Below are 23386 nucleotides of genomic sequence, written 5' to 3' on the forward strand. Positions count from 1 at the left end.
TTGGCCTGAATGAATCCTGCAAGGTCAGCAAAAACTCTTCTGTATATGGTAGGATATGTATTGTATGCTAGTACAATCAATATGCCGATTGTTTTGTGTGTGCGTGTGAGTCTGTGTGTAGGAAAACCTCCACCTTTGGCCTTAGACATATTTATGAAGCGCAGAGGATGCAGGCACTGTCTGTGATTTCTTGTTATGAGTTGCTTTTCTGTTTTGACATGTTTATGTTCATATTTTCACCATCTTAAATATAAATTAGAGCCTTGTCTGCCAAGCCATAACATTTATCCTTTTGCTAATCGGCTGTGCACATGAAAGAACGTGCATTTCATTCTGACGGTCATCCTGTTCGGACAGAAAGGGCTATTTTGGGGGAGACCTGCACAAATTAAGTTCCTGTTTAGCTTGAGGGTAAACACTACTTGGAGACATATGGATGATTTGTTAACATTGCAGGGTCTCTGAGATGTCAGCACTCAAGGTAGATGCTCATGTAGGACGACAAGAGAAAGGGTTATGTAAGCTCAGGAGACACATAGTGTGGATGATGCACTGAAATGCCTGAAAATGTTTTTTATGTTACAGCAAAGACCAATTGTGAGCATTGTGATAGGGACATCTTGAATCAGTGCTGTTTTCCTTTTATTCATGAAAATTACTAAAACCTTCATAACCTGCCTTTCCAACATTTTGACGTGGCCTATTGTGTGTTTGAGAGCACTATCAAGTGTAACGCGTAAAATAATGCAAGTAATTTTTCAAGAGAGACAGAGGGATCAGGAAAACAATAGAAATGTCTAGAAAGCGAGTGCGTCCCCTCCTTTCCTGTGTTCGGCGGGCAGCAGCGGGATCAAAAGACTTTCTATTGTGTTTCCTGCTGCTCTTTTCAAATGCTTACAACAAAAATATCGCACTGTTTTTATGAAAATCTGTTTACATTGTGACATGGTTTCCTGGGGGATTTTGATATCAATGCTTGTTTTTTTCCTGCGAGAGTTGTTAGAGGACAGGAGGCAGGGATTCAAGGAATTTTGAGCTTTTGCAGGGTGAGATGATTCACGCTCTTTCAAATGGCTCAGGTTCACCTTGAATACTTGAAAATCTCTGGTTCAGGTTTAACATGGATATCTGTATCATAGAAGCCCTCAACGAAGACCTCGACTGTAGTATGAAGGTTGCTGTTTTTGTTTAATTTCCCGAGATTAAGTATTATTAGTCATAAAATTAGGGATGTAACCATATTAATTTCTTATCTTGATTATAGTGACCAAAATTATCATGGTTATCAGTGATCACGGTATATGTGCTGCTGGAAATGTTCAAAAACTACTGACACACAAATCGTTTCACCAAATGTTATATTTAAATTAAAATCAACAAACAACAAATAAAATGACTTTACGTAATCACTAAGATAAAAACATTACCAATGATGTCTGGATTTTTATAGTTAATATATTAGTTACTTATGAACAGTGCATGTTAACTGTTACATGACATTTTAATGTATGTTTTTATTAGTGGTCGACCGATATTGTTTTTTTGACTGCCAATGCCGATATCTTGGAAAGCAGCGGGACCAATATATTATTATTATTATTATTATTTAAGAAATTTGAAATCATTTGACAATGGAATAAAAAATAAATGTGTAAAATAAACACAGTTTTTATAAAAATACTGTATAATTAAAAGGGTAGTAAACACTGTAACTCAGTATTCAGTATTCTGGGATGTTTGTGTGCATTGGGAATCAAATTTTTCAAATAAAGAAAGGGTAACACTCATTTTACATACAGCACACAGTGAAAATGACATGAATATGACAATGGGCAAATGCATAAAGTGCAGCATAATTTGAAATCACGAGTTTAAAGTTCGACTGTCACACAGAGAACACGCGATCATGCTGGATAAAAATGCGCATTTCACAAGATCTCACAGCTGGATTCGACTAAGTTTGCAAGGTTTGTGAAATTAAATGTTCATTAGTTATTCAAAGATTTGTTTAAATTATATAAATGTGTATCTGCCTAATGCTGACGGAAAACGAGAAAGTATTAAAATGTATCCCTTCCTATTACTAATAATATAAAAGCAATCATTATAATACTTTCTGTATACATTAATTCCTTTGTTTAACCGTTCTATTGGATTATTAGACAGACTTTTATCCGTATTAGACAGAACCGTTAACAACGACAGGAAACGAGGGAGAATGTGAGCACTGTGTGAAAATAAAAGTCCCGCCTCGAACAAATCGGCCAAGCAGAAAAACGTATTGATAAGATCGATTTGAAAAATGCCAAATATCGGCCGATATATCGACCTTGGCGATATATATCATTTGACCACTACTTTTTATGTTTATATATGTTTGATAATTTGGTTAAAATATGGTCTTTCTGCAGCTTGTCACATTTTAGCATTGACTAAAATCAATATATATGATATGATGAAATCTTGACAACATTCTGAAGAACATTTTGAACTGAAAATGTGTAAAAAATTAAAACTTGTCAAATAATGATTGCTTTTGTTACAGCAGCAATTTGGCAACCACAGTTTGCCATTGAATTCTCTTCATCGGCTCCCATGAGACTTCTGTCCCACTCAGTTTTTCCATGCACACTAGTTTCTGTCAGTGGTTCGAAGGCTTGCTTTGGGTAGTCTGACTCTGTTCAATAATTGTTTTCTTTGATATTGGATCTTCAGCATTGGCTGTGATGCATTATTGGCTTGTATGCATGGGACAGTTTGGATTTGTAGGAACTGTGTAGACAAAGATCATCCAAAATCTGATCTGCCTTTCAGAGACCAACCTTTGCTTTCTGTTGACTAGATACACCCATAGAAGCCTGTATTCTGGTGAGCAGTTTGTTTTCTCTCGGAAGTCTTGTTGGCGGACCGTTTCCACATTGCGTCTCTGGAGGAAATTACTTTAAAGGGATAGTTCACCCAAAAATGAAAATTCTGTCATCATTTACTCACCCAGTTGGTGGTTACCATTGACTTCCATAGTAGGAAAATAAATACTATGGAAGTCAATGGGAACCACCAACTGTTTGATTACCAGCAATCTTCAAAATATCTTCTTTTATGTTCAACATAAGAAAGCAACTCATACAGGTTTGGAATGACATGAGGGTGAGTAAATGATGACAGAATTTTCATTTTTGGGTGTTAATAAAAATGATTATTGGTTGACCTTTTCTCTAAATGACTAGGGTATAAGGGTTAAATCATGTTCTATATTGTAGCTTTGTTACAGGTTTATAAATAACACAATCTCCTCTTAAAAGAGCACATAGTAGAGTTCATCCTCAGGGCTGAATGTGCTGTAACACGCTGGAAACAAAGCAAAGCCTTTCAAGACATCAGAGACACGATAAAGGCCATATTCTCCAGAATGCTCAAATTAACCTATGCAGCCAAGTGTATTGAAAATATGTGGCTTGGAGGGTTAAAGAAAGAATTTAAATTTCATTATGCATATAAATGCATGTTACAGATCTTATTGGGATCCATCCATTAATATGTTTCTTTTTAACTTTATTTTGTGCATTACATTTAAAAAAAATGCCAACTGGTGAAAATCACCCTGATCACCACCTATTTTTCTCTCTCAATAATCCAAACCTACACCTGAACCTACATCACAATACAGAAAAGGTCTGTCACTACTTCTTTTTTTTTTTTTATTGTGACTTTAAAACTAGATTTGTCATTATATTTATGAAGAGCAAGTTACTGGTACAGATCTATTTCGCTTGATGAAAAAAGTCACCTATATTATTTGAATGCTTATGGTTTCATGATGTCACATCAAAGAATTTAAAATTGGAGTTTGGTGACTTTTAGTTCATATTCCTGTAGCTTGTGTGCTCATGGTCATCCTTGTTTACAAATTTATTATCTCACTAAACTTAATTTTCTCTCTCTCTCGCCGCTCTTTTTTCCATCCATGTATCATTATCTGAGTTATGTATGTTTACAAGCCGCTGCCTCCTCCAAATCCTTAACTTTCAACAGTTTTTACAGTAACCAGAATAATTGATAAAATTAGCTAGATTGTGAATTGCATTATCAGTGTAACATCCTCATGTCCACTCTGGTCTGCCCCTGCTTCCTCTCAATGACATGTTTATATACTTACAGCTGGATGTTGTCCGACCTGTTTGACCCTCAAAGTCATGTGCCTGTAATCAGCAGTACAGTTAAACATAGGTTCAGAGTTGATTTTAAGGTGAAGTGTGTAATTCACATACCTCAAAATAACAGGTGAAAATATGAGTGGTTTTGGCAGTTTTTGTTATTTTGTCATTTATGCGACTTCCTCAAAAGCACTGCAGTGAGGGACATATCACCCTTTTGCCTTTGACAACAACCCTTATAGGATTTTTCCATTGGCTTGTAAGTAAGCTCGGTGACCAACAAAAGTTTATGATTCTCAAACGTTTTGTTCATTATGGTTATCTTGACAAATGAACACCACGTTAATGAATTTTGAAGCCTACAATCATCAGAAGTACACCAAGTTCACCATAATCAAATTACTTCAGTGTCACCACCTAGCCTCTGATAAATGCTTTATTAAAAAAAAAAAAAAGTGAGTAGATGACCTGTGTTAAGTGACTATCTAAGTTTAATGCTCCCAACAGCCTTTATAGTCCCATTTAGCCACTTTTTAGCAACCACATTTTTCAAGCCAAATACAAGCTCTAAAAATCACAAGATGGATGTATTTTTTCATAGAAAAAAAATGTAAAATATCTTGAGCTTGTGTTAACCACATACCTTATTTCAGACATTTAACCCAAAAACCATTCAAAAGACCCATTGATAAAACCGGCTTAAAAAAATACATTCCTGCAGCACTCTATTGTCTGCCAAGAGACTCAAAGAAACCTACTGGTGGCCATCGTTTCACCTCTCCTCCTTTGCCATCAGGTGAATCCTTCTCCTTCCTCTTAAACCATGGAGAATTAGTTCTTCCTATACTTTGTACAACTCTTGAAGCCAAGTTTGTGTAAGAGGTCACCCTACATTCCCGCATGGCAGTAAAAGAGTGCTCTTATGTGTAGAAGGGCGGGAAAAGAAACAGAAGGAAGGTTTGTTCAGCAGCGGCGCTCGAAGAGCCAGAGTCCCTGCAGCCATGTTTGCCAAAGCCCTGTAATATTATTTTTGTCCTCCTGAAATAGGCGTCATGTTGCCCATCATGTTAGGCCAGCACCATGAACACTAACCTCCCAGTTTTGAACACAGCACAGATGTGGTTTGTTTATTGTTCAGTCCTGTGTGGAGTTTGTTTGGTCTTGTTGTTTTTCACTTTGACTGCTTATGGATCCATTCACTGCTAATGCAGAAAACAACACGATCAGTAGAGGCAAGTGTCAAAATACATTTATGGTAAATAAAGCAAATTGAGAAAATTGAACATTTTTCTAGACAGTTATTTTTAAGAGCACAGTTCTCCAGTGGGTAAGAAAATCAGATTCATGTGTGTTGTTTAGTCTGTGCTGTTGAAGTTCCGAAATGTTTTCACCAACGTCTGACTCTGTTTTGTTTCTGTGTTATTATCTCAATCAGTGAATCTGAGGTTTTCTAGATTTCTGGAAAATTTCCATCCATCTTTCAATTGCAACTAAACTTGAACATTAAAATTAAATTAATGATTTAATGATTTGAATATTCAGTGTTAGAAGGCATTAGGATACAATGGCTTCTGTGAAGTAACAAAGCCTCTTTTCTTTGCAACATGATTAAGGGTAAGTTACATTTGTTTTCTTGTGCCGTTTGTAGGAGTGAGAAACGGTATGTGGAGAAATACTGGAAAGAGGTGCGGGTCGGAGACTTCATTCGTTTACGCTGCAACGAGATTCTCCCCGCGGATGTTCTGCTGCTCAGCAGCAGCGACCCTGACCGCCTGTGTCACATTGAGACGGCCACACTGGACGGTGAAACCAACCTCAAGCAGAGGCAGGTGGTGCGCAGCTTTATCGACCTGGTGAGTGTTCAGAACTGTGGTGTGTTTGTTGTGAAATCCCATAAGTTGAGTAAAGAAATGAATAGAAACATGCTGGTGTCAAGAACAGTTAATGTGAGGGTGTGTGTATTCAGATGGTCTGTACTTGCCCACTGAGATAACTTTAGTCATTTCACACCACTCACCAAAGTCAAATATTCATTTCCCTTACTGCTGTTTACCCTTTATGTGTTACGTCTCAAGATGTCAATAAGAGAGTTAATCTGAATAGTTTGACAACAGAAACCAAATTTTAAAGAGTGGTGCAGCCGAAAAATAGTGAATCGTGGAAAAAGTTCCTTCTGCTATTGCTTCATACAAAAATATTAGTTAATAAATCTTGTGCCTAAGCCTGGGCAATAAAACAGTATCGATATTTATTGACGTTACACCTTCTTCAAAAACGATATATAAAATGTTCGATATAGTGCACGATATAGGCACGTGCTATGAGGGACACAGACAGCACACACAAACACGAACATGAGTTCTGTGCCTGCCTGTGCTGAGGAGATTGTGAATAAAAAAATGAATATTAGTCGAATTTAAAATAAACATTTGCATTTGAATATAAAAATAGTACAATCGAATGTTAGGTGTGCGTCAGGGAGCGTCATCAGTGGAGCACGAGATGCGGTGATGATGATGTAAGTGACGTTATAGTTTAATGTTTTGTTAGTCTAGCTAGCCCACGAGATGCGCAGTTGCTGTGTTATTCATTCAAAATATTAGAGAAATATAGTAGCTCAATGCGTAGAAGATCTTGATTAGGTTAAAATCGAAACCAAGCCATTCACACGGAACACATTTTCTAGACAGACAAATATGACTACTGCACTCGCGTGTCACACAAGAGATGTATAGAAAGCCATGCAAAGTTAAAACAGTTGAAACTTTTAGAGAACACGTCACGAATTTGTGGAGTTTTATTCCTTTTCACTGCGTATCATATGCTTTTAACAAGCCAATTTTAAGGCAATCTGTGTGATGGGCGATTCATCTCTTTCGTCTTGTATTAAGCAATGCATAAATATGTGATGCTGTTTTGTTCATAATTGTTTATGCAATTTACAAAATTATATTTGATTTATAGGAGTTAATTTTTTATAGAGTTTTTTTATAGACAGTTATTCCCTTGCATTGACAATGTAATGTACTGCATTTTGCTCACTGCGCCCTTCTGTGGCCTCGGGAAACAAGCCAAATTTTTTTACCTATTTAATCTGCAAATAAAACATTAGAAATGGGATATTTATTAAATGTTTATTTTGTGTTTGACTGTTAAAACAAAAAAAAAAATTGTTGTTAGTCTCAAATTGAGTTAATTTTAAAATACAGTGGTTTAATGTAAACCATTTTTTTTCTAATGCTCTTTGTTTTAAAAAAGGTTATAAAAAATGTCAATAATTATCGATACCGAATGATATGAAACATTATATTGTTGATACTTTTTTTATTTTTTAATAAAAATAATTTTTTAATTAAATAATTTATTATATCGCCCAGCCCTACATGTGTCCTGTATATTCAGAGTCTTCCAAAAGATTTGTATGAGGAATAAACTGAAATTTTGCAACATGAGATTGATTAGATGTCAGGCTTTTCATTTTTGGGTGAACTGTCCATTAATCATTTAATTTTAAATATTTATATGTTCAGATCCCAAATTGCAAATCTGTTTTTCATTTGCAGGACTGTGAGTTTGACCCATTAAAATACAACAGTGTTATTGAATGTGAGAAGCCCAACAATGACCTCAACAGATTTCGTGGATACATGTAAGTATAATGCATTTATGTATTTTAAGTGTATTTACATTATTGCTTAGTTTATGGCCCAACCAACCAAAACCAATTAAACTTCATAGCTCTTCACTCTAAAATCTTCACTTGATCAAATGATTGTATTGTGAATTAGTTTGACCCTGTATATATTGCTAATAACGTAATAACCCATCTGGAAAATTGTACGCCTTCATTATATTCAATGATCATCATTACTATAAACCATTTAGATCTTTCCACTGTTTTGTTTTGCCGGCAGTGATTAAAATTCCATTAGCTGCCGAGATTCAAATAACGGGCTGGATGGTTATTTTGTGACCCACATAGATCCAGTTTAATATAGTTGTAATGGAGAGGCAGTGTGTATTTCCCTTACTCCAGCATTATTCTGGGGACTTTTCAACCTTGTTATTCTACCTAATTATTCTACTGTACCTTATACCACCTCTCACCAGCAGCGTTCTCTGCTGGAGTACTACAGGAATGAGTCTTTGTTTGTAAGTGTTAGGGTAGATGGAAAGAGGCTATAAATAATGCTTTCATGCTGCTGCTGAAGTGGAATGTTTTTCCACTTTTGTTGTAAACTGATGTGTTTAGATGCAAAATTTATTTTCTAAGGGCAAAAATGTGTGATCCTTTCTTATATTATTATTTTTCATATAATTGACTGTAACAATAATTGATGCCATATTTTACTAGGTGTTACTATAGACACTTTTCTAAATATATCAACAAAAATAGAGTACAATACAGTAACAATTTCCCCTCACCACTGTTTCTAACATCTCCTTGCTATATTAGTAAATATTAGGGCTGCCCCTAATAGTCAACTAATCGTTCACTTACGCTCACTTACTCCTGAAATACTACCTCATTTTTGGTCACACAGATAAGAGTAATGCAGCTTTCGAATCTGTAAAGACTTTTTTCTACATTTAATTGTGTGCACTCACAATAACAACAAAACGCGCTTTTGTAAAATAATGAAAGCAAACAGGATGCGCTTTCTGCCGTCTCGGTCTCTTTGAACTTGAGCGCGAAACTCCATGTATGAAATAAAAGCAAGCATATAGTCTTTGTTCTCCCTGTATATTTTATATTTCAGTAGATGCGTGTTATTAAAAAGACATGAAGTTATGTTCCCTAGGTTATGCATTTACACTGTTACAATTAGTGTTGTTTTTGGCGGCCTGTTTTAATTTTAGTTTTAGTCTAGTCTTTGTGTGAAGCTGTCATTTTAGTTTTTATTAGTTTTAGTCACGTTCATACTCTTTTTAGTCTAGTCTAGTTTTAGTCAACGAAAACTGATGACATTTTAGTAATGCCATTCTATTTTACCCAGTCAATATAGTACAAGTACCTAGAAGTATAGACGAAACCAACATTTTATTTTAGCCAAACCCATTTCAAACAAAGTTATCTTATTATATTATTGTTACCTTATAGACTCAAGAATACATCCATTCCAGACACGGAAGACGCTCTGATTTGAATTTACAACATTTATTTTACCAACCAAACATGTTAGAAGTACACACACATAAATTTAAATAAAATAAATAAAAACAATAAATAAAATAAAATCTGCTAATTTTTCTCCCAAAGATGAACCCCGGCTGGCTGGCCATTGGTCCCTTTCTCTGTGTCAAGGCTGATTTATACTCAACGCGTCCGCAAGTTTGCTTGGGTGAGCGCGGAAAATATGACGTCATCGCGGTGTTGCCGGAAGTTCGCTTTGAGTGCATGCTAACTAATTTCTTGTGGCGGAGTGCACAGCATTTTTTGTAACTTTCCGCATAACGCCGCATCCAAACATGCACGAGTTCAGGGCAATTCTAGCCGAACATGCACATCTGTTCCGGCGTTTGTGTGAAACAGAAGCAGTTTAATATGAAGTTCAAACTCGATAAGGTGAAGGGGACATTTTTTTTGTTGCATAGTTTGTCCAAGACTTCTTATTTGAAGTACGTTTTATTTTTATAGTATAAAATAGAATTAGAATTAATTTAGCATTAATCATACACTATTTGCTTAAAGTTGTCTTGTGTTTGATGCGAAATACAGCCAATAGTTTAAGATTGTTTTAAGTTTGTACATAAAGAAATTATTAATTCATCAACTCATTCAGCACAAGACTTGTACTGGCCATACTGGCAAATGACTTCTCACCGGTGATTCCCGATGGTTTTAGAGGACAGTTACTCCTCGTCACTCCCCTGTCGTTTCAAAGAATAGTACAACGGCGAACGCAACAAGTATAAAAGCCTCGTCCATTTGGGAAGCAGCGTTTGCAGTCAGCGGAGCCAGGCGAAAGTATAAATCCTGCTTAACTTTGTTTGTTGTCATCTTCTTAATAATGCCGCGAGGAAGTGACGTCGGTCGCGTCTTGGCAGTGCGACCTGATGCAGCCCTGAAGTGAGATGCAGGAAACAGAAATACTGGAAAATAATAATAACGCAACTAAACGAGACAAAATAATGTTATAACATTTTGTTTCATCTCGTTTTCGTCAACAAAAATGAAGAGACATTTTAGCATAGTTTTTACTTTGTAAACCACATTTAGTCACGTTTTTATTCATCAAAAATATTGCATTATACATTTAATTATAGTCATCGTCACATGACCAGCATTTACGTTGCGTCTCGTCTTGTTTTTGTCACGTGATAAAAGATCGTTGACCACGATATTTAGTCATCATTTTCATTGACAAAAGCAACACTAGTTACAACACTAACACTAGTTTTTTTTCTCTTTTAAAAGCATTATTTTAAAGTACAATTCTATAAATTTAACAAAGTACAAAGCTGAGAGATAAAATTATTATATTTTTAAAAAGTGAACTCTTCAAGGATAAGTTTTGCTGTATTTTTTAAGTTGTGTTCTGATTTAGAGTATGGGGTGGTCTTGATATTGGTCAATTACCAAGCTATAGTATATGCAATATGATAATTGAAAGTGGATATTTATAGAAGTAGCCTCATTAAATTCTAAGAAGCACCTTCTAATTTCTTGACCTTTAAGGTTTATAATGTCAAATTACATTCTAAAACTGTCAGTCATTTTACCATCAAGTCTGTATCTGACAGTATAGGTCAATTTATCTGATGGGATATTTAAAATCCTCCAAAATCTTCTTTAAATCACTTTTTCAAACTGGAAAATGCCCCTGTTTCATAAAGTGGTGCCAGGAATCCTTGTATTCTCACTTTTTAAAAAGGCTTGTTAATCTGGTATTTAGACTTTCAAAGTGATTGTATTGTCTTAAAGTCTTAAATTGTGGCTAATGCATACAGGTCAAAGGCTTGAGATTAGCATACATAATATATTTGAGCAGACTGCTGTAGCAGTAGTAAAACAAGTGCCTTAGCCAGGGCTGTGTAGGTTGAAGTATATGTCCCGTGTTTAGATGAAAACCTGCTGCACATGGTATGGTAATGACACCCGGGCCAGTGAGTCAGCTGACAGGAACAAGAAGGATTATGACATTTATTTCCCTGGATGATGGAGAACAGATGCTTCTGGTGTGCTGCCAGAATTTGTTTTTGTCAAAGTGGCTTACCGGAGCAAAAGGGGGTACATAATGCATGGTGGGCGCCAAGGACTGTGTCTTGTTGGAGCGACAGCTTATTGCGTTAAAATATCATCCCAGCTGGCGAATATTTGCAGTGCATGCTTAGGAGATGATACCTAAAGGGCATGGGCATGTTGTTTTGGTCCAGTCACCTTAATGGTAAATATTATGTAACTAATATGCCCTTCAAGTGGAGTAAAAAATATTGTAATTTTGATTTAAATTTTTAATTTAGTTGCAGTTATTTTGTTGTCTTGTTCACAATATATTTCTTTTGTTTTGTTTAGGCTACTTCTGTGTTACGTGTCTTGAATGCATGACATACCGTAATATAATGAATGCCTGAGATACTTGATGACTTTCTTCTGTAAAACAGAATAGAAGATGTTTTAAAGAATTGTGAATGCTGGCCCCAGTGACTTGCATTCAAGATCTATCTATCTATCTATCTATCTATCTATCTATCTATCTATCTATCTATCTGTCTATCTATCTATCTGTCTATCTATCTGTCTGTCTGTCTGTCTGTCTATCTGTCTATCTGTCTGTCTGTCTTTTTAATATTAAAATGTTATAACCAGTTTCTTATAATCACCAGGGTTGTTTATTTGTTTAAAAAAAAAAAAAACTTAATATTGCGAAATAAATACAACTGTTCTCCATTTTAATATATAAAAAATTCCAAATATTGTTAAAAAGTCAGCTTTGCCATCACAGGAACAAACTACATTTCACAACCAACTTAAACCGAAAAGTTATTTTAAATTGTAATAATATTTCACAATATTAGCTGTTTTACTGTGTTTTTAAATATAACAAATATATAATAAAAGCCTAAAAGATATAATAGTAAGACTTTTTTCAATTTTGAGTGAACTATGCTTGTACGAGCCCCCTAAAAAAATGAAATATGATGTATTATTTGCAGTTTAGATCTTGATTACAATACATTTTATTCCATCAGAATACATAAATTATATTTATATAAGAGAAAGATGCTTTTTGGAGGCATATGATATACAGTTATTACATTTACCATCAAGGCCTAACTGGACCATTCTTGACTGGCTATACTTTGAGCTAAGAAATAGGCAGATGGCTCTGAGGTAAACCAGAACTGTGATTGACAGCATGGGGTGTACATACAGCTTATATATCAGGTCTGGGTATGAACCAGGGCCAAGCTCAAAGATAAATGCACTACTATGGAATAAAAAACCAGAAACTTGCCAGAGACCTTGTCAGATAATTTGACAAAGGAAAAGTTCAGCAACAGCAAACAGCTTTTTAACTAAAGTTCAGCAACAGCAAACAGCTTTTTAACTAACAGATGTAATCCTGAATTTAGCACTAGGATTAGTGCTTGCATTAAAGCTTATTGAGCTCCCTCCACAGGTGTTTAGCATTCAGCGCTAAACATGCAATATCACTAGTTAATTTGCATTTTATCAGGAAGCTTAGCCCTGGGGCCTTTTGAACCTTTTCCTTTTCCCGATGTTGACCTTCAGATCGGAGGTCTCGTTGGATTTAAGATTTCATTCCCCGCAACTCCTTCGCTCTCATTTATCCTGCGAATCTTTTTACTTTGCTCGGTTCTTTTATGACACGGCTTTGGGATTTTACAAAAAGTGCTGCATTGACTGAATGTGAGATCCAGTTGGCCCTGTGGACTGTCAAATATGATGGATCGATGTGGTCATCAACAATAAGGGATGGAGAATTATGTGGATATCCCTTGGCAATATCCACATCATACGGTTGCTGTTAGCTTCCAGTCTAATGAAGTTCTAGCAAATGAGGAATTCAGATTGGAGGTAGATTATGTGTAATCCTCACAGATATGTTGTGTTACAAGTGTGATAAATGAAACCTGCATGGTGTATATGACAGAATCCATCGCAGTGGGAAGAGAGACGGGCTGTACAAAGACAATCTGCTGCTCAGGGGCTGCACCATCCGCAACACAGAGGAGGCTGTAGGAATCATCATTTATGCAGGTACGCTGCTTCTTTTCAAACCAGGACTGGAAATGTCCACTACGGTAGTTTAATTTGACATGCTGTCCACTAAAGTGTCATTTCCATCACATTTCAAATGATGTATTATGTCAAAAAGTGCTCTTTTATCTTAGTAATTTCATCACATCACAAAAGAGGGCAATTCATTTTTTTTTTTTATTTTTTTTTATAAATTTACAGTTATGGTTGATTGGGAAATGATGCTGTTTTATTGGAGATTACGTACTTGTAAATATTCTATTAAAAATTATTTACCATCTTTTTTTCTTTACATGCATCTCAAGTATGCAGTTTACTGACAAATTTGTTAAAAGTACACTAACTTTTGATTATGGATTGTGAAGGAAATAAAAACTGTTGGACAATTGTAATTTGTGTTAAATCATTTTCACACAATATCTATATTTTATCATTAGTATGTAATTATTTTTTATTTTTCCCTTATTTTGAAATTTTTCACATTTTCTCCAAGAATTTAAAAAAAAAAAAAAACTTTACAAATAGCATTTAGAAGGAATCAAAAAGGTATGGTAAATACTTAGTATTAAGACAAACAAAAAGAACAAAATTGCTAAATTTGTGTGATTTGTGATTTTCATGTTTACATAGAAATTGTTTGATGGCTGGTCATCTGACAGGTGCAGCTCATGTTAATATAACAAAAAGTGAGTGTTTTGCTTTGCACTGATTCTTAGGTCATGAAACAAAAGCAATGCTGAACAACAACGGCCCTCGTTATAAACGCAGCAAACTGGAGCGGCAGATGAACGTAGATGTGTTCTGGTGTGTCATCATACTTCTGGTCATGTGCCTCTTTTCCGCCATCGGTACGTAAAGCTTGGCATCTTGGCAGTTTTTCTTAAAAGTTATTAATGCTGTCATAACTGAAATTTTTGTGAGGTGTGCATATAATGGCTATTTTAAAATGTCATATGTGGCTCATCCAAACTATCCATATAATATTACTTACTATTGTGTTAGTTACTGTTTTAAGTTTTTTTTTTTTTTTTTTTTTTTTCTTTCTTCTTCTTCTTTTTCTGTAGCGGTTTTTAACTAAAGTGTTACGTAATGTGAAGCTCTTTTGCTGATTCATTTGTTATGAATAATCTTATATTTTGTATTAAGTCCCAAATTAAAACCAAAAAAAAATCAAACAAGATGAAGTTAAATTATTTAATGAAGCATTTGGAGATCTTGTTAACAATCTTGTTATTTTAATGTATAAACCATTTTTAATTCCTTTTTCAGTGAAAGATTTATATTTTTATACGTTTTACCACAATAAAAATACTTCTTCGGTGTCTGATTGAATGAATCTGATTTGAGGAAGCATTTTAGAGGAAGCAGTGATTTGTTTTGGTTTAATTCAACATTTTTAGATTCCTTACATCTTCAGTAAAAAAAAAAAAAAAAAAAAAAATAGATTCCATTTTATTTTACCATGCCTTATACAGTCAAGTGTTTGTCTCTGAAACCTCCTCTAGGACATGGCCTGTGGATGTTCCAGTATGGAGATAAGAGGCCTGTCTTTGACGTCCTGAGCCCAGAGGGAACAGAATTATCTCCAGTGGTCTCAGCCATTTATCTCTTCCTGACCATGATTATAGTTTTGCAGGTGAAAAGCAAGTGGTGTAAGGGGAATGTTACCATGTGCTTCAGATTAACATTGATTCTCTGTATGTAGAAGAAATCTAATTCTTTTAGATTTAAAGTCACCATGGAATTAAATAATGACTCCTTTTTAATTTTGGATGAACGTTTCCTTTAATTGCCATCTGGTTTGTAGGCTCAGCAGTAGTTGAAATGATGAACTTATAACAAACCTCTCTACTTCTCTTTTTCTCTGATGCAGGTGCTGATCCCAATCTCGCTCTTTGTTTCCATTGAAATAGTGAAGATATGCCAGGTGTACTTTATCCATCAGGACATGGAGCTGTACGATGAGGAAACAGACTCTCACCTCCAGTGCAGGGCTCTGAACATCACAGAAGACCTGGGCCAGATGCAGTACATTTTCTCTGATAAGACCGGCACGCTCACGGAAAACAAGATGGTGTTTCGCCGTTGTACTGTGGCAGGAGTCGAGTACTCGCATGATGCCAATGGTTAGGATTCTCAGCATCTGCAGTGCTAAAGCAAGGGCCAGTGTAGTTCGTTCCACACCATTAATTCTCTGTAAATGAGCAATATGTTGTATAAATAATAGGGCTGTCAATCATGTAAAATATTAATAGAGTTAATTACATGATATGCCAATTAATGTAATTAATCATAGTGATCACAATTAATGGCATATATCAAAAAGCCCGCAAATGTAGATCATTCAAATACATGTAGCAGAATTAGGTCACACTTTATTTCAGGGACCAATTCTCACTATTAACTGACTATTAACTATGACTTTTTCTCAATATATTCTCATTTATAGTTAGTAAGGTAGTTGTTAACTTTAGATATGGGTTAAATTATACTCATGCAGAATAAGGAATTAATATGTGTTTTATAATAATTATAAACCGCCAATACACTAGTATTACACATGCTAATAAGCAACCAATTAGTAGTGAGAGTGAATGAATTAATGTATATGTAGTTCACTTTGTCTATAGCCTGTGACCCAGTAAGGTAGCTCAGATTAAACAATAGCATGAGGAAAAAGTGCCTGAAGCCTTAGTTCTTCAATGTACAGCCCAAATGTTTCAAAGAATGTCTGTCCCACAGCGAGGAGGCTTGCTATGTACCAGGAAATGGATTCAGAGGAGGAGGAATGTACATCTCATGGTGGAACTCTCCCACGGCGGGACAGCGTCACCAGCCATCAGAGTGGAAAAGTGGTGTTGCGATCACAGAGCACCAAATCTCACCGTCGCACGGGAAGCAGAGCCGAAGCCAAACGGGCCAGCATTCTGTCCAAACACACTGCCTTCAGCAGTCCCATGGTTAGAAAATGTATCTTCTCCACCTTAAGCTGTACATGTATTGCTCAGTATCCCAATGCTTAATGATATTTGCTCTTTTATTTTATCGGTTTGACAGGAAAAGGACATTACTCCAGATCCCCAGCTCATGGATAAAGTCAATGAGTGCAGCAGTCAGATGGAGTTCATGCGTTTTCACAGTCAGTCCTTGAACCAGATCCCCCCTGACCTGTGTGACGTCTTCGACTTTTTCATTGCTCTCACTATCTGCAACACTGTGGTTGTGTCCTCACCCAATCAGCCCCGGCAGAAGGTAAGCAGACCGACCACCAGGAATTAACTGAGACTGACATTCGCAACCTACTTTACGTCAGTAATGTGACACAATTCAGGACATTCCCTTGAGAAGAAGTCAGTGCAGAAAGTAAATAGTTTTATAGTCATTTCAATCCTGTTGGCTTTTTTTCAGGTATCATGCTTCACTAACGGCTGTTGAGGTCATGGATATCGGTTAAATAGTGGTTTAAAATTGAGATTCGTTTTAATCTGAGGACAACTGAAGTGTCTCATGTCAGATTTTGATCACACAAATTTCTTAATGTCTTGTGTGTGGGTTGTGTCGTTTTTTTTTGGCCGCAGTTAACTTCCTTTGGTGGTTTTCTGCTATGAGAATTGGGGCAACTTCCTGTTTCTGTGTAAAAGATGTTTATGGTCTATCCTTGAAATGTGTAATGTTGCCCTCTACTAATTTATGGCATGAGATGCCCTCAAAATCCACCCTTTCTGTTTCCATTCCATGTGTATGTGAGATCAAGCAGATACTGCGATCAAAGATATGTCCTCCCTTCATAATACAAGTCTGATCTTGAGCCGAGTGATTTGCATTTGGTGTTTGATTAAATTGATGGCTGCCTGAAGTTCTGCCATAATTCTTTTGCATTAACTTGCAGTTTCTCTATCACAATTATTTTAATTAAACCTCTCTTCTGACAGTGATTGTGCATAAATTTGTTAAACACAAGCTAAATGAAATCTTTAATAAATAAATAGATAAATATATAAATAAGCTTGAATTAAAATGTAATGCATCAAACCAAATAGCATCTACAAACAAATTAATAGCTCTTCTTAGAACAAATTTCACTTTTCTTAAACCATTTTTGAGATTATTTTGAACCATTTGTTCGCAAGGTGATTATTAGTGGATTCTGTTCACACCAGTGTTCTTTTAGTGTCTAGTTGAAAATTAAATTTTATTTTAGTTTTCTGGTTTAATGTTAATTTTAGTTAATATTGTTGTTAATTTTGATCTCACGTTTGTGTTTTTGTCATTTTTATCTTATTTTTGTTGTTTTTAAATACGTCTATATGGTTTTTATTAATTAAAAAAATATATATTTTTTTATTTAGTCTTGTAAATCTTTCTTTTAAAATAAACGGCTCTTGGTTTGATATTTTATTTGAGTTCAAAGTGCAGTGTGCTTAAGTATTTAAAAAATTCTTGAGGTCATTGTATGTGCGATTAAAATTTTTTTTGCCTTGCCATCTATTATGGAATGATTTACAAATCATCCTCCTAGTTGGCTGCAGTATTAAATGCACACAAATATTTAAGGAGTTTTGTTTTGACAAATGTTCCTTGGATCTTATCAAGGTGCGTCGCTATGAGTTGAAGTCTCCAGTGAAGACCATTGAGGACTTCATCAAGCGCTTCACTCCGAGCCGCCTGACCTCTGGCTCCAACAACAGCAGCTCCTCCAGTCTGGCCACCAACCGCTCGTCCTCCCATAAAGTGGGCTGCAGCATGCTGTCCTCCCCCTCGGCCGAGAGCACACTCACAAAGCTGAAGGAGGAGAAGCGTCCGGAGCATGACCTGCAGCATGCCTTCAGCCCCGTCCCACCCAACTTTGATAAAACAAAAGCTTTGGCTCAGGATGAATGCGAGCTCAGATATGAGGCAGAGTCACCGGACGAGGCAGCGTTGGTTTATGCAGCCCGGGCCTATAAGTGTGCTCTTGTCGGCCGTTTACCGGATCAGGTGACCGTGGAGCTTCCACACTTGGGCAAGCTGAGCTTCGAGCTTCTGCACACACTGGGGTTTGATTCCACAAGAAAAAGGATGTCAGTGGTGGTAAAACACCCGCTGACTGAGCAAATCACAGTTTACACCAAGGGTGCCGATTCAGTCATCATGGATTTGATCAGACCAGCCACAGGTATGCTACCATTGATGAGCACATTGTTCCCACACTTATCTAGGGTTCAACATTTTAGCTGCTCTGATGCATAATACGGATGCATTGCAGTGTATATTTAAAATATGAAGTTTACATGCTTATAGTGATGCAGGTTTGAGTCTGGCTCATGTCATGTCCCAATCCCAATGCCCCTTTCTCTCCCTCCATTTCAAATACATGTACATGTTTATATACGTATATGTACATGTATTTTCATTTAAAAGATTGTGCTTATTGGAGTCGGTAAGATGCATTTATTTGATCAAAAAGTTTGTGAAATATTATGTCAAATATAATTTAAAAAAAAAATACAAATATAATTCTATAATTTAGAATAACTGTTTTCTGTTTTAATATATTTATGATGACAGCTGAATTTTTAACAGCCATTAAACTAGTCTTCAAGGTCTCATGATCCTTCAGAAATCATTCTAATATGCTAATTTAGTGCTTAAGTCAAGAAACATTTTTTATTAATATCAATGTTGAAAACAGCTGTGCTGCTTAATATTTTTGTTGGAAAAAATTGTGATACTTTGTTTTTTTTTTACTTTAGGATCTTAAGATGAAAAAAAAAAAAACTTAAGAAATGCTTTTGTCACTTTTGATCAATTTAAAGCATCCTTTCTTTAATAAAAGTATCCAGTATTTCTTTAAAAAGAAAAATAGTTTATAACTGCCTTGAGTGGTGTATTTTTTTCCCATTAATTCACCTACCCATTGTCAATTATTTCTTTATTATTTTTACAGATATGACAAAAGCAGCATAACTCATAACATCTTGTTGAAAAGTTCATCTTATTGAAAGTTTGAAGCTGTATCTTGTAGCTTCTAAAAGACACTTTCTGTGAATTTCACTTTTTGAATTATTCCTTTTATTTTTAATGGCTCTCCTCTTTTATATTTGGAATTCAGATTAACAAACGCCTGGCATGCTGTCAAACCTTCCCCCTTATGAAATGAATCAAATATTCTGGGTTAGTTTATTTTGATGTTCAGTGTTGATTATGCTTTAGAACGCTTGTTGATCATAATAAAGTTTTAATGAAGTCTGTTTTTTTCCCGTGCCCTAGTTAGACGGCGCATGAGGCCTATTCCAGCAGAATTAATGAATAACGGCTCACGGCCAAATGGCCAAAAGTCATCTGATTTCTTCAGAACACTGAATGGATATATTTTTTGTTTTCCAAGAAATTGAAAGAAAGATAGCCAACGTCTAGTAAGAGCAGACAGTGAGACAGTTTGATTTTTCAAGGAAATGTTTTGAATTTTTCATGTCTTTGGAGTGCTTAAAATGGCCTCTGGATTTTGATGTACACTGTTGATCTATGCTGGTAGACATAGTCAGCATGGTAAGGCCAATACGCCCCCTTCACCCAAACATCTTCTGGATGGCTTCCAGATTGTTCTTGGCTCTTGATGTATAGCCAAGGGTTTTAGTGGTAATAAACTATCCTAATGGCATAGGTAGACTGGCTTATTAGTATTCCAGGCACGAGAACAGCTCCAGTGGCAGTTTTCTCTAATGCTGTGTACATAAATGACTGAACAGAAGTACTACATGCACAGCCCTGTGCTTTATATCTAAATGGCATAGAATAGTTCAAATGCGGTCTGGTTGCTCATCTTTTTGGAGGAAAGAGCAGAATAAATCAGTAAATGGATTTTTTTCAGTGTTATTTCTTTCTTTAGCATTTTTTTCAGTATGTTACAGATTAGAAGAGAGAAATATTTGTCACTTGTTTCATAAAAACAAAAATCACATTGTTGTAATGTGTTTTTATTACCTTAATATAGCAATTGAAAAAGGTTTATAAGCAGTTTTTGTAAAATATGAACATAATTCTCATGTTCAAAAGTGTGTATATTTGAACAGTAATATTTGACTGTCATAGGCTACTGTTCTAAACAGACAAACGTATGGTTGTGTTACCAACACCCTTCCCTTGGGTGGAATTTTCTAGTTTCCTGGTGCATTTGAAAGATTGACTAATATTTTTCAAACCACAAAAAATTTAAATAAAAAAGAGGAATAAATAAGAATTTATTTGAAGCAACATTGCATAATCAGAATCAGAAAGAGCTTTATTGCCAAATATGCTTGCGCATACAAGGAATTTGTTTTAGTGACATAAGCTTCCAGTACAACAACAGCACACAGAGAAAAAAAAAATTGCAAATAAATAAATTGTATGAGCAGTTGTGCTATAGATGATAATGGAATAGAATAGAGTAAGATGCAGAGATGTACTTGGATGGAGGGGTAACAAATAAATATAAGGATATTGCACATTTAATATATTTAGTGTACCTCATCTTACTACTGCACTGACAGATTTTGTCCCTTGTGTTTAATTTGTTATATTTAAAATATGTTATGTATTTGCTGTATGAAAAGAAAACTGTAGAATAAGAAGTGGAGTAAGACAAAACAAATATTCAGGCAAAAGTATACAAGTACAAGTCTTAATAAAATACAATGTTGTTTCTCAAGTACATTCCTTTCCTTTCAAGGAGTTTTACATTGGTACCTGTAAATAATAAAATTAAAATACTTAAAACCTTAAAGTCAGCATGATACTTGTTTTAGATCTTATTGTGAGCGATTCATCCATGTTTTTTTTTTTTTTTTTAATGTCATAACTTTCTTTCAGCATTTAAAAACCTGCCTTACCACAATCTCCCAAGAGCTCACAATAATTTTTGGGTGCAATGCTCATATCTCAAAATCCAATCAACAACCAATGAATTGAAATCTCTAGTCTACTTTTTTTTCAAAAAAAAAAAAAAAAAAAAAATAGTCACAATACAGAAATAAATCTGTGGTTGAGTCTAATTTTTAACATGTTTAAGAATGGCTATACATGTTTGTTTGTTTGTTTGTTTGTTTGTTTGCTTCTAAGATTATAGCGAATATCTTGCCCCATAGATTTCCAATGAAAGTGCATTAAAGATTTGTGCAGTTGAGATTGAGACTTTTTCAGCTATATGGACAATAAGCTAGTGCCATTGCGAGTAGTTATGTCATTTCCTCTTTCTGCCATGTGTTTAGCTGGCAGCCTGGAAATATGTTTAAAAACCCCAGGTTTATTAGTGTCCAACCTATGTTAGCATGAAATTGCACGCACACACCCAGACTGTGCCTCACTACAGACTATGAACTGTTGTAAGTGTATATTCCCGTACTTTAGGCGCTAGAGTCACTGTTCACCTCTGGGTGTGGGCTTCCAATTAACACAGCAGACCAACTGAAGGAACAGTCACTCCATTCAGAAGCAGTGGGATGTTTGCCATGCTTGTCTAATGACACAATGCACAAAAAACAGACTACAGGTGCCAGCCTGAGCCACACCGCTTTCGAGTCTTTGACAAGAAAATGGTTACAACTTCATTGACATAAAGCGGTCTTGACCGGGCAACCATAAAGATTTGGAAAAACAAACAGTACCTTTGTGTTTCCAGTCATTATGTAACATGTTAAAATGAAGCACATATACAAAAAATATTCCAAAGTGTGCTCCATTACCAATGTTGGAAAGGACACCATGTTTTGCTAAGGGAATGGCAATCATTTCTGTTTCTGTGATCATTTTTGTTTCTGTGAGTAGCTGCCTCTCTGGTTAAATTCCAAGACATACTTTTACTTACTTTTGTACATACTTCATACTACTCCTTTTGTGTTGCTAGTGGTTTAAAAATTATGTTGCATATGTTATGAAAGACTTTAATACACTTTTCCTTTTCACTCTTTGAAGGGTCATGTCAGGGCATGATGTGGGGATTTACTTTATCTATAGGTTTATTAAGAACATTTAATACCTGAGTCTATGCATCAGTCTCTGGAAAAACACGTCCAGTCGTCCCACAGTTGCAGGGGTGGTGATGAATCATTCGGTGAAAATGTGAGGTTTGGCACTCTCGTCCCCTCGTCTTGGCTGATGGTCATCCATGTTGGGAAGTGATCATCTCAAACAGTTTGTTCTGCTCTACCTGCCAGGAAGCAATGCACTGAGCAATAACACAGGAGCGATAAACTTCAAAATGCTCCGTAGCCAGCTTATCCAGTCAACCTGTCAAAACACTCTGCCATCTTGATTAAATCTAATGGCCTTGTTCAGGAAGCCAATGGCAACATAGAGAACCATCCTTAAGGAGGCTGAAGTGATTAGTTTAGCTGTCTGCTAACAGTATGTGTTTTTCAAACTGTGTGTGTTTAATACTTGTTTAGGAAATCCTTCTCTAAATGTTAGAATATTTTGATGGATTGTCTAATTATCTTTTTGGTTTTCTTTGTGTTTTTGTATTGCAGATGATTGCAAAGGAAAACGACAAAGGAAAATCTTGTATAAAACTCAAAACTACTTAAATCTTTATGCTGCAGATGGTCTCAGGACACTCTGTATCGCCAAAAAGGTAACACGGACTCTCAGTAACAATTAGAATTTTTTTTATATATATGATATAATGTAATCTTACACAACTAATGTATTTGAATTACATTCATTCTGATATATATTTAATATGAATCTTTAATCAGTTGACAGCACTCATTTTTATTTTGTCATTTACACTTTTGGGTGGACTTTACTGGATAAAAACAAAGTGTTTGTGTTGAAAATGTACAAGTGTTTTTGCATCGATGGTTTACAAGTCTGTGAGATTTTTCCCAGAATGCTGATCTGTGTGACAGATCTCTCACTCTCTGTCCATCTTTTTCTCATCTCTCTTCTTTCTCCACATCTCATGGATAGTAATTTATGCTCTCGCGTTCTTCTCTGACTTGTTAACTCAGTGTCTTGAGCTCCTTATGGGAGTCTGGTTGCCATATGA

General features: G+C 35.6%; 1 protein-coding gene across 2 annotated transcripts in view; it reads left to right on the forward strand.

The window, feature by feature from the left end:
* LOC109075785 (phospholipid-transporting ATPase VA-like) overlaps positions 1-23386 on the forward strand; it is a 47643-nt gene that overhangs the window by 4466 nt on the left and 19791 nt on the right. For both annotated transcript variants that reach the window (XM_042726145.1, XM_042726146.1), the window contains exons 2-11: positions 5803-6007; positions 7718-7803; positions 13274-13380; positions 14097-14228; positions 14886-15016; positions 15254-15506; positions 16123-16340; positions 16438-16632; positions 17974-18535; positions 22866-22969. In XM_042726145.1, coding sequence (XP_042582079.1) covers positions 5803-6007; positions 7718-7803; positions 13274-13380; positions 14097-14228; positions 14886-15016; positions 15254-15506; positions 16123-16340; positions 16438-16632; positions 17974-18535; positions 22866-22969 — 1993 coding nt within the window. The remainder of the gene's footprint in view (positions 1-5802; positions 6008-7717; positions 7804-13273; positions 13381-14096; positions 14229-14885; positions 15017-15253; positions 15507-16122; positions 16341-16437; positions 16633-17973; positions 18536-22865; positions 22970-23386) is intronic.

The sequence above is a fragment of the Cyprinus carpio genome, chromosome B6 (genome assembly GCF_018340385.1).
Source record: "Cyprinus carpio isolate SPL01 chromosome B6, ASM1834038v1, whole genome shotgun sequence".
NCBI lineage: Eukaryota > Metazoa > Chordata > Actinopteri > Cypriniformes > Cyprinidae > Cyprinus > Cyprinus carpio.